Source organism: Rattus norvegicus, chromosome 3, assembly GCF_021556685.1.
Source record: "Rattus norvegicus strain SHRSP/BbbUtx chromosome 3, alternate assembly SHRSP_T2T, whole genome shotgun sequence".
In the NCBI taxonomy this organism is placed as follows: Eukaryota; Metazoa; Chordata; class Mammalia; order Rodentia; family Muridae; genus Rattus; species Rattus norvegicus.
This window is the reverse complement of record NC_141536.1, coordinates 53,536,497-53,549,221: the sequence shown is the minus strand read 5'-3', so window position 1 is coordinate 53,549,221 and position 12,725 is coordinate 53,536,497. Positions and strand designations below refer to the sequence as shown.

At 42.1% G+C, this 12,725-nt stretch overlaps 1 protein-coding gene across 1 annotated transcript in view; it reads left to right on the top strand.

The window, feature by feature from the left end:
* Positions 1-12,725, top strand: part of Lrp2 (LDL receptor related protein 2) — a 157,788-nt gene that overhangs the window by 23,978 nt on the left and 121,085 nt on the right. Inside the window, 3 exon segments of the mRNA NM_030827.2 lie at positions 8,106-8,213; positions 9,877-9,999; positions 11,604-11,720. Of these exon segments, the coding sequence (NP_110454.2) occupies positions 8,106-8,213; positions 9,877-9,999; positions 11,604-11,720 (348 nt within the window).

Below are 12,725 nucleotides of genomic sequence, written 5' to 3'. Positions count from 1 at the left end.
GTGTGCCACTGTATTGACTTTATGTGGGTTCTGGGGATTGAGCTCATTGTCAGGCTTGGGCGGTGAGCCCTTTCACCCATTGAGCCAGCTTCCTAGTTCCAACAAGGTATGAAGTATTTTTTGTTTTTGTTTTTGTTAATGTTTTTTGTTTTTGTTTATGTTTTTGTTTTTATTTTTTCTTTTATTATTGTGGGAATTTTCAGTAACAACAAACTTTAAAAAAAAATTTTTTTTTTTTAATGTGGAAGTCTGCTGATTTTACCGGCCTGTCAGGATGGCTGAGGTCCGGCCTGCAGTTTTAACACCACCTCTGCCCCTCCCCCCCATCATTTTCATTGATGGTACAGTTCTTGGCACAGTGACCCAGAAAAACTCTGCTTTGACATTGTAGTGCTGTGGTGCTTTGGGCTTCTCTGTTGAACCACTGAAAACCTTTAATCAAGAACCTGCCTGCTTTTGAAGTGTGCTTTTGTTCTTCATGCATAACTAATTTTGGTTTTAATGTTTGAGTCCCTCTATCTATTTTCTCATAATGTTGCTGTGTTTTGGAAGCTGCTAGAAATCCTTTAAACGATTTGGATCAGAAAACAGCTCCAGTCTGTGTGTGAACAGGTGATTTATAGTTTTTTTTTTTTTTTTCAGAGTATTTTAAATCATCAAGTGTTGAAGGGCATTTTACCCTTTTCTGTAGTAGTTTGATTCATTGGGCCCTTACTTACGGGGTCCAGCAGACAACCTTAAATTTTCCTGTTGGACAGTGTTTTCAGCATCCTATGAGGGTTCTCCTCTTACAGGGCAGAGGAAGGTTTGAGGCTTACTGTTCCCTCTGTGTCAGGAGTTCCTTTACATGCCCTTCCGGCTTAGCCCTTGGGGAGAGTGCTGCAGGGAACTTAAGACTAGCAGAGAAACCACCCGACCCAGTTCTGCTTGTTTGGTTGTAGCAGGCAGGGAGGATGTTTTAGACCCTTAACGAATATTCAACTTAGATACATTTTGTGTGTGTGTGTGTGTGTGTGTGTGTGTGTGTGAGTGAGGAGAGGATCATGGGAGAAGTTATCTGCTTCTGATGACTTCACAACAATCCTTTACATTACCCAAGAAACCCTCCGGAAGGTTTGATGACTGGCCTTTGCTTTCCTGGCCCGATCTCTCCCTCCCCTAGAAGGGGAAAGCCCGTGGATGCTCTGGAGCATTCCAGGGTGAAGCAGGCCTCCCTGCAACTTAAGATTCTTTATCGCTCTCCCAGGGGAGTTCATTTCACGTTACTGGTACCAGCAGCTGCAGGGTGGTATTTCCCAATCTCAGATCTTATTGATGGGTGGGAAGGAGTGTGCACTTGCTGTTTGAGAAATTTTATTATCTTTTGGAAGGGGAGGAATTTATTCTAGGGCCTTTCTTAGACGATCTTTCATGTTAAGGCATTTTGAACTTGGAGTGGCCAAGTCGCTTAGAGACTGAGTTGGTGGCCCCTGGAGGATGGTTCTGCTAGCCAGTGGTTTTGAAGCTGAGAAAGCACAGCGGGCAGGTCAGAGCTGGAGTGCCAGGGCCCTGTGACTTTTGCATTGCTCAGGATTGTTCTGGAAGATGAGTAACTGTCTCATCTCAAACGCCAATAGCCTCCTTTCTTTCCTGAAGCCTTGAGAAGCGTGGCTTAATTCACAATGCTCTGTAGTGCTGACAGACAGGCTGATTGTAGGGTGGGAGTTGCTTAATGCAAAACTAGCAGAGTATGAGAGACCTCCCCCAGAGGGAGAGCAAGGCTGGTGACTGACTAGTGGTTAGATGAAAAAGGAAAAAATATGTTATAAAAGATGATGGCTTTGCTTCCTTATCTCATTGCTCCGCATAGAAAGGCTACATCCCGATTGCTAGCATTTATCATGGGAAAGCCTACCTATTACTGAGGTAAATATTTAGGATCTTGAACTTGAACGTCACCTTCAGGCTGAATCCTGTGAAGCAGATGGGCAAGGTCCCTAGGGTATCTGTACTCCATGCAGTAGGACCTGTGAACAATTGCCACGCAAACAAATGTTCTGGATCAGGCCTAGAACTTTTGGAGGGCTTAAGGTAAGACCAGTTTCTCCTATCAGCCTGCTGGGGACTTCCCAGCAGCCTACTCTCTGGTCCCTGCTCTGCATGAGAGTCTGGGGAGTGAAATCCCCATGGCCATGGGTGGGCGCTAGTTTATTTAGGCTTATCTTCCCAGAGTTTTAAACATAGCCCCAAACAGGTGACCATGACTATTCTGCCACTGACTTGATGCTGCCCCCCCTCCCCTTATTTGCTTGAGAGAATATCTCACTGTGGAACCCAGGTTGTCCTTCTGACCGCTGGACTCATAGGTGTGCGCCGTCACTTCCAACATTCTTTCTGTTCTCTGTCCACAACTCTGTAAGAGGCTCCCTTTGATAGAGGCCTTATCACTCTCTCCTTACCCAGGCTAGGATCTGTTGAGTCTGAGCTGGGTAGATATTTTTCCATTTGTGGCTGTGAGGAAGTTGGCTAGTGTTGTGAAGGCTTCTATTAAGTAAGAATATATCATTCACACAGTGGGTCCAATGGCTCTGTAGATGTACCTAGGAAAAAGTAGTTGCTCTAGGCATTGAATAACATGTTCCCAATGCTGTGTCACCTCTATGAAGAGCCCTATCCTTACTTCTTCCATAAACACTAAAACAGGGTTTGCATATAGGAATCAGGAATTTTATTTTGTGGCTTTCGTGAATCTGACATGTTCTTTGGTTCCTATTTTAAAATTTCATTTTCAGATTTATATTTTATATGTCTGAATGTTTTGAAGGGATGTATGTGTGTATATCATGTGTATTCCTGGTTCCAGTGGAGGTCAGAAAAAGGCATTGGGCCCTCTGGAACTAGAGTTACTGATGGAACTGGACCCCAGGGTTTTTGCAGGGTAATAAGTACTCTTAACTGCTGGGCCATATCTCCATGTTAAATTAAAAAAAAAAAGATTTCTATTTTAAGTCACTCACGAGTGTGTGTGTGTGTGTGTGTGTGTGTGTGTGTGTGTGTGTGTGTGTGTTTATGCATGTACAAGTGCCATGGCACATGTGCACACGTCAGAAGACAACTTCTAAGAATCTGTTCCCTCCTGCAATGGGTTCTAGGGATCGAACTCAGCCATCAGCTGTCTCATCCTCCCCGCCTCCCTCAACCATTATTCTTTTAACTGTATCCCTTCCACAAATTCTCTTAGAAAAGAGGGACATGGTAGTCAATGGAACATTGTCTGAAGTCAACACAGTGGAGTAATTTCTGACCCAAATCCTTCTTTTCACTCCAGATCCTCTTAACACATGCTTTTCCTCCCAAAGGCTTTCCCCTGGGGAAGTTCCCCTGTGTCTGTCTTCAAAAGCATGCAGCCAAATGAATCACAGTGACGATTCTGCCTTCACAGAACTGTTGTAGAGCAATTCCCTAATTCATTCGTAGTTTTTGCTCACATTTTCTGTACTTCATTTCAAACCCCTCGACACTGATAGACGTTTCTCTAATGTTTATAATGAGTGATGATTTGGTGTAATTTGCACCTCTGACCTACATAAAAGGTCAGTCTCCTTTGGAAATTTAAGGTTATCTGTTTATAACTTCGTGCTGTTTCAATGACAGCTGAGGTAACAAATCATATGGACGGGCCTGCCCAGCCTAATGGTGACTGGTAAACAGTCGTGAGCTTCAAACAGAACTCAAGCAAAACTTCATTTTCTGTGGGGCATTTCAGCTGCTTGGCTTTCATAACAGACTATCAAATAGGGCCTGAAATTCTTTTGTTATCCTTGATCTAGTGCATAAACTATTGGCCTTCTTTTTCAGAGCCCCAATGTGTTATGGCATTTGCAGATGTCAGATACTTAAGAACAAAGCCCACAAAAGCAATTAATGCATAATTATGTAAACAACCAATTTAATGCAACCTAAAAAGATTAGGATCAGGGACTGGATGGTTCAGCCCGAGTATTGCTTTCTAGCACCCATGAGGAACAGCACACAACCACATGCCACTCAAATTCCAGGGAGCCAAGGGCACTGGTCCCCAGGCACCTGCATTTACACACATACACACATACATGCACTCAAACACTCACACACACTCACATGCACACACACACACACACACACGTGCACACAGTTGCACACATTCATAAGCACACATTCACAAACACACACACACATGCACACACTCAAGGACACACATGCACATCATAAAATTAGGGAAAAAGAATGTAAGGTTAGTATAATGGTGCATGGGGCTTGGGGATTTAGCTCAGTGGTAGAGCGCTTGCCTAGCAAGCACAAGGCCCTGGGTTCGGTCCCCAGCTCCAAAAAAAAAAAAAGAAGAAAAAGAAAAAAAGAAAAAAAATATAATGGTGCATAGTTTTCTTTTTAAAAAAAAATTGTTCATAGGGTCTGGAGAGATGGCTTAGCGGTTTAGAACACGCACTGCTCTTGCAGAGGACTTGACTTTGGGCCCCAGAGCCAATGTAAAGGTGGCTCACAGTTTCCTGTTACTCTAGCCCTGGAGATCTGTATGTTTGTATATTCCTGCGTGATAGCTGTACTTGTGTAAGCATGTATGTAGCCACATATACATAAATAACTGAATTCCCAACTTCTTAGTGGCCTTCCTTTCAAACTATTCCATTTGTTTCCTTCTTTTCACTTTCTTTAGGGTTTTGCTAAGTAGCCCAGGCTAGCCTGATACTTTGTAGTCCTAGGTCAACCCTGAAAACATGCTGCAGATTTCATGAGACTTGGTTTTGCTTTTTCACCCAAGAGATCCTCCTGCCTCCGCCTCCTTAGGGTTGGTATTACAGGCACGTGCCACATACCGGGGTTCATTTCTCTAAGTTTAAGATTAGAAATTCCCATTCATTGCTCTGTTACTGATTTCCTGACTTGTCTTCATTGTCTCACAGCGCACAGCATCCTGCCGGAGACTAAATGATAGTGGGGTGACCTTCTCAATCCAGTGGCTGTCCCTGCCCTGGAAAACAAACAATGACTTCTTACCTCCCAGACACTATCTGCTACCCAGTTCTTATCTTAACGTTTCCTTAGTCCAACACTTAGGCCTGGAAGCTTGGGGGAGGGGGTGGGAGATTCTGCTACTTAAAGAAAACTCATCATTTCTTATGCCATTACCTTTGGGCTCTAAAGTTGTGAAATCCATCCCCAGAGTTGATTTACATTTCCAGGACGGATCAGAATCCCTTTCGAATTTCCCTTTGTTGCTTCTGACTGCTGCAAAAAGCTTCAGAGCTTCCCTAATAAATCTCAGGGCAATTATTAGTTTCAAAGTAGAGTACCCTTCCCTTTCTAACAATGTATGAGTTCTGTGGATTTCAGACCACGCTGATTCACAAACTCTATAATGCTAGGTAGCAAGTTTAGAAAATAATGAAAACCCCACATTCATGTTTGAACGTTGTGCATGAAAAGAACACAGAACCAGTGGCTTGTTCACTGGTGTGGACCTGTCGGGTTTAAGCAATTCCTTTATATTGTTTGCTGCTGGACACCAAGTTATGGAAGCACTCTGTACCTGAATTTGCCACATGGTATGTTTCTCAAGGTTGCTATAAGGATCAATTAGGGATCTTCTCAGCCCGTGAGTTAAGGTTGCTTCATTAATACAAGACACATAAAAATACCAGGATCCAATGGAAGACGAGGATGCCTGTGATAGTAACCTAATTTAGACCTTTCCACACGCAGCTGGCTTTAAGACGACACACATTCTCTTCAGAGTAGAATGAACCACGCACTTCTGAGGATTTTGGCTGAGATTCCACACAGCAATGATCAAGTGCCTGTTTGTTTTTCCTAGAGAGATATTTTCAAACAGCAGTCATTTGAGAGTTATAACAGGCATGGATGTTCCCACTGTAAAGATGAATTTGATAAATGAATTATCATGGAAATGCTGGTAAACCGAGTAAATCGGGTTTTGCTTTAGATAGTGGAACAACTGAAACATAAACTGGAACTCATAACCCTCTGATTAGTTTCAATTTTTATGTGTGATTTTAAATACTTGACTTTTAAGTTTTCAAAATAATTTTTATGCCTGTCTTATATATTTTTTTTATTTTCACTTTGGTATTTTAGCAGAATTAAACAAAACCAAACCTCAGTTGGCTTGGCATTGAAAACATCTCAAGAAATAGCATTAGTTAGGTGTGATTTCAAAACAGGCAATTTTTTTCTGCAACAATATAAAACTCTGGTGAGATTGTCCTTTACAGTGGCTATGGGTTTTCACTCGGGAGTGATTAACTATTAAGAGACACAGATGCATTAAACTTGCAAATGTATTACGCTGGATTACCAACAATAGAGCTGATTGGTAAAGATGATTTAATATCTGTTGTGTTCATAGCTGAACCCCCGAAGCCCCTAATCTCCCAGGGAAATACTGCTTCTTAGAACGAAATCCAATGAGGAGTTCTGGGATTCCAGAGTGAATTTGTACATTCCTTAGGGGCATTTCTGCAAGGGAGGTTGTTGTGTTTTAAAGGTAGTTGATAAGAGACCCGCACCACCAACCACCACCATGCATTAGGCTATAGAAGGTATTTGGGTGTACGTATGCCTGTACCACTCGGTACCACCATTTAGCCAAGGGAAGTTTCTGACCATTTGCAGCATACATTATAAATCAGGGTGTCACTACCAGACAATCAGATTTGAACATTCCGTGAACAAAGTAGCTTATATTCCCTAGGAATAGATCACTTAACTCTGTTTATGTCTTGCCGTTGATATGCCCACATCCACACAAGTCAGGATAACGTCTTGTTTATTTATTCTAGGGGCAGGTAATTGATTTGTATATTTAGTGAAGGTAGGGTTAATTATAGCCAGAAACCTGAATTGTCTCATTTAGCATGATCGCTTAAATACAGAAGGAAAATAAAATTATTTTTTTTCAACTCTGAAAAGTGCTCCTATTCCTTGAGTTTGTGAAATAAATTTGAATTTTCTCCAAGTTGGCCACCCTCTTTGAAAATTGTTTTTCTGTTTGTTACAAAATTTTTGGGAAGGTCACTGACTGGATATTGAGGAAGCTTGCAGGATTTCTATCAGATTAGTCCACTGCACATTCTAAGTGCCATTGCAGAATGTGGTTTTTTTTTTTTTTTTCTTTTAACAAAATGAGATTATGCCATATCCCCTTTACAATTTCTCTGCCACTTGGGTTTGGGGCCAAGTTTGTGCCCTTTGGTTGCAAAACTTTCTTGACAATATACACATTCGTTTTAAAAAGAGGAACAAAATTGGTCTGAATTTGAACCTTGCTGTATATGGTTTAATAATGAATAGTCAGCTAAGAGTCACAAGGAATCAGGTTGAAACATCATAGCTAAGCAAACAACGAGGTAGCTATGCTAATCTTCTGGCTAACACTTGCTTCTGTGTCTTAGTTAAATACATTTTCATGAATTCCTAATACACCAAAACATAGATTTTCTTGGATTATTGGATAGGAATATTGAATTGTGAATATTGTAGTTTATTATGAATAATGTTATGAGAATATTTCGAATCTTGATGAGTATTTGTTCTTTGATCAATTCCTTTGGAAAAGGAAAAAAAAATCCCCCAAAATGTCCCAAATCTCTCTCCTGAGTGCTGGGATTAAAGGCATACACCACCCGGCCTGGCAGAGTAAACATTTTTAAACAGCAAGGTACATGCTGTCAAATAGCTTCCTGGACAGGTCATGTCAAGGTGTGCTCTAATCAATCGTGTATGAAAATAGCCATCTTGCAGATATCCAAACAAATGCCTTTTATGTTATCAGCGTGAAATTGCTTTCCCAATTTTACACATAATTTGCATTCTTTTGGCTCTAAAGAGTTGAATATTTTTTTTATTTCGTCCCTACTTGTGTATTTCTTTCATAGAATATCTTGTTTTTCTTTTATTGAAAATATTTTTCTCACATTCTGATCATGGCTTCTCCTCCCCACCTTGCCTCCAGTCAAATGACATATGTTAAAGGTTTGTTGTCCTGTTTGAGACATGGTCTCTCAATAGCTTACGTTTTTGAAACAATGTTTGTTTCTCTGTTATTCCAGAATGCGGCAGTGGGAATTTTCGCTGTGACAATGGATACTGTATCCCTGCGTCCTGGAGGTGTGATGGGACCAGAGACTGTTTGGATGACACAGATGAAATTGGCTGTCGTAAGTGACCAGGCTTGGCTGGGTATGGTCTGAGCCGTAATGAGAGAAGGGCTGTGCTTTAGCGGCAGATCCAGGGCTGGGCTGGGCTGAGCTGGTATTAGTATCAGTTTTACATCCTTTGGAGGGAGGCACTCACTTTGTTTGCACCAGGTCCTTGCTGTGAGCCTGTGACTACAGCCTTGACTGAGAATGAATTTAAACTGGGTTTTCTGAAACTCGAAAATTACTGTTGCTTGTAACTTTGAGAAATTTTGTTAATCAGAAGATTTTATGTGAGCTACTATGGTTTATACAAAGGGAGAGCCTCTCTCTTCTCTCTCTCTCTCTCTCTCTCTCTCTCTCTCTCTGTGTATATATATATATATATATACATGATATATATATATATATATATTAACTTGTGCATTATCACAAAGAACGTCACATCACAATGGCTAGTTTGGTCTTAATGCTATTTAAAATCTAGGTAAAACAACATAATATTTTAAATCTGAAATTTACTTTAGTTATCTATGGACTTTTAAGTTGTTTTGACACATCTCTTCATATAGCTATAATAATAATATACTTATATATTATTATTATAATAATTGCTCAACAATAATGTTATAATAACTCTAGAATGTTCTGAGTAGATCTCAGAGTAGGGAAGTGAAGTTGAGTCACTTACAGTTGACATGGTCACTCCTCTTAAGCCACTGACCTCAACCCTAATCCTCAAGTCCTTTGCTCTGCCTTGTCATAGGTGATGTCACTAGGCTGCCAAGTCCTTCATTCTGACAGGTAAACAGACAATAGTTATCATCCCAGTCAGGAAGACAGGAGACAACATGAGGTTTGACCACCCCATGGCACACTTAAGCAGGAGTCACGCTCTGGGGATGCATTTAGAATGGGAATGAAGGAAAGAACAAGATCTGGTCCTCTCACACTTCCACACACAAGTAGATCTTGCAGACTGCAAGATGTTCCTCCGTAGTGGGGGCAGAGCCTGGTAACTTTTTCATTCCTACTAGTCCCTAGTTGACCGTGATGCTTTTTATTTTCTGAATTGTCCCTTGAATAACAGAGAGAGCTATGGTTTTGGCATATGATATTGTAGGACATGATTGTATGATATTAATTCACTTTGATTTCTGGGCTTTTACTGTTTAAGCAATGGGAGAAGAGGGGCAGAATGCACAAAGAGCATTCCAGGATGCAGGCATATATGGACAGTCTCCAGGTCTTCAGATATTTCAGTGCCCTATGACTATGACATCCACAGTGCCTGTGACAAAGACAGCTAGCATGACTCTTTTACACACGTTGTTTGCTTCACTTTGAGGATGCAGCCATTAAGGCTCAGAACTCACCCGAATTCCTAAAACCAGTAAATGTGGAAAGAATTATTTCACTCTTGGTTTCTCTTCAAATTTCACTTATTTTCCCCTCCACCGAGACACTTTACTATTAGATGCTAGAAATGTAAGATTGTGTGCGTATATGTTTAACTTTATTCTCGGTTTGAGATTACATGTTTGGATGTCTTTGCCAGGATGATCTAACAGCCATGTCCAGTGAGAGTTGATATACATTCTCTTCAGGCACTGCTGTTACTCTGTCAGGCAGAGGTGTAGATGTCTGCCTGCGTACCCCCACCCCCCACCTTGTTTTGTTTCAGCTCCCAGGTCCTGCGAATCAGGCCTTTTCCTGTGTCCTGCTGAGGGGACCTGCATCCCTAGCTCCTGGGTGTGTGACGAGGATAAGGATTGTTCGGACGGTGCAGACGAACAGCAAAATTGTGGTAAGTGTTTGGAGCGGGATTTTCTTCTGTTTTTGTGACAGCTCAAGTGAGTCTGCTGTATGCAGGTGACAGAGAGCTGATTCTTCATCAACATGGGACTGGACCTTAAACTCTCTGGTGACGTGTTGGTAATCTCATGCTGGTAACCTGGTTCATGGCTATATAAAGTGTGCCTATTATACAGACTTAGACCCCTGAGGCTTGGAACTGGGTAGCTTGTCAGACTTTAGTCTGAAGTATTAAAATTAAAATAGTGGCCGTGAGTGAGTCCCATCTCAGGATGGTCCTGTTATTCTCTGCTCTGTAGGCTGGTAAGGACTTGAAGCTATGCTTAGGTCCCAGATCCTTTTGCCTGTACTTTATTAAAATAAATTTCTAGGAGTAGCAGGAAAGATGCCATCCATAGGCAGGGAAAGAAATCACGGTCTCTCTGGAAACTGCTCTGGGAACATAGAAGTCATTCCTGATTCTTCCCTCTCTGTCACCGCCCACACTAGTTCACCAGTTCTGGCTGATTTGTCCTAGAAACTTTCTGAGGCTCAGCAATATTTCCATCCCTCCGCTCATCGTGTGCTTGGCGTCTGAGTGGCCAGCCCGCTGCTAGACAGGGCTACAAAGGTCTGAGTAGATTGTGTGCCCACACATACCTTAAGCAGAGGCATGAGAAGTGCCATGAGCTAGAGGCCATTTGGGCTACATAATGCTTTCCAGGCCAACCAGGGTAACAGAGTGAGATACTGTCTAAAAACCAAAATGACAATAACCAAACTAAATATCCTATGAAACCCTTTGCCCGGTCATAGCTAGCCTTCTGTCTTTGTGCACGCTGTCTAGATGTTTATTGTGTGACGGTCTTTTGTCCATTTGGGTCAGCTAGCTGCCCGCCCGCAGCCGCCAAGTGTGTAAACAGTCCCTGTCTATTCTCCTCCTGTGTGAGAGGAAATTGCCTTTGCTGTCCTCCTCACCACACACCACTATCTCCTGTTCCCTGCAAAGTCACTGAGGCTGGTCTGGAACTCTGGTCCTCTTGCCTCTGCCTTGCCCTTCCACGTTCTGACTGTATAGTCACGTGTTATTACTCCTTCCTGTGACACCCGGGCTGTATTTCCTGTGTGTCTGTGAGCCACTGCTGCCATTTTCTTCTTTGAAGGTATTTATTTATTCGTTTATGTGCATGTGTGTTTACCTGCATGAGTTTATGTGCACTGTGTGCATGCAGAAGCCCAAGGAGGCCAGACGAGGGAATTGGGTCCTGTGGAAAAGGAGTCATGGGTGGTTGTGAGCCATCATGTGGGTGCTGGAAATTGACCCCTGGATCTTTCACAAGAGCAGGAAATGCTCTTAGCTACTGAATCATTTCCCTACCCTTTTACTTACCAATCTTTGGTCAATACCATATTTTATTCACCCTCTGTCATATACCTTTTAAATTTATGTTGTACTCAACAATGCGAAATACTTTGCTTTTACATGTGTTCCTGTGAAGTGTACATCCATTTTATGCTTGTCTTTGTCTTCCCCGCCAGTATCATCACATTTGGTAAACGTCAATGGCTAGCCTATATTTGGTAGTAACTGTGAACAAAGCTCTCTTTTCTTCGCAGCTGGGACCACGTGCTCGGCTCAGCAGATGACGTGCTCCAACGGTCAGTGTATTCCGAGCGAATACAGGTGCGACCATGTCAGCGACTGCCCCGACGGCTCTGACGAGAGAAACTGCCGTGAGTCTGCTTCAGTCTTTGCACGGTGCTTGGTTTCACCTTTGGCATCTTAATCAACCTCCTAGATTTGTTGATGGACAGACATGCCTACAATATGCCTCTTGTTGAGAGTTTTTGGCAGATTCTTTTGTGGATTAGGGGTGATGGTCTGATAGCAGCCTCCTTTAACAAGACATCCTGTTTGTCCTGTCTTAGCATGTCAAGTTTTTTGAAGTAAGAAACTTTTAAACATTAACAGAAGTCCCCACGCTTATTGAATAATTGAGGGCAAAATCCATTTCTGGTCAAAGTCTATAGTTTTATTAAATTGCCTTGGTCAAGTTTTGAGGTAAAATTTCTCAGTTTCTCCTCTTTTTGCGGACTCTGTATTTTCCAGACTCCTTTGGAAAATAGTTACATTTTGAAAATGTATTTCTGTATAATGGTAGTTATTTGGATGAGTTTGTAACTGATTGCCACAAAGTAAGACATATAAATCATAGTATTCTCTGTATACAATGTATAAGTTATAACAGTCAGAAGAGAAACTGCTACGTGGTATACTATGACAAAAGCAAAGAGATTTATACCAAACTGGTAGGCAATGGGTGTAAAAGGAGGCAGAGACAATCAGGTCTTCATGAGTTCCAGGCCAGCCACCATGTCTACATAGCAAGTTCTAGGCTGGCCAGGGTTATGCAGTGAGAAATACAGACGTTTGGGCTGGGGCTACAACTCATTTGGTTGAGTGGCTGTCATGCAGTATGACCTGGATTGGATCCCTAGTCCTGTATAAACTAGGTGTGGTGCTCCTCCCCAGTAATCCTAGCGTGGAGGCAGGAGGATCAGGAATGTCATTCTGTTTCATTTTGGATGTTGTGCATATAATTGACTGGACACTGGCGATTTTAGAGCGGTGTGCGTGCGTGCGTCTGGATGCCACAATACAGGGTGATACCGGGTGTTCATGAGTCAAGGCCTTGGTATTTTGTGAAGCAAGCCGTAGGCCCTTTCCACACAGTGATG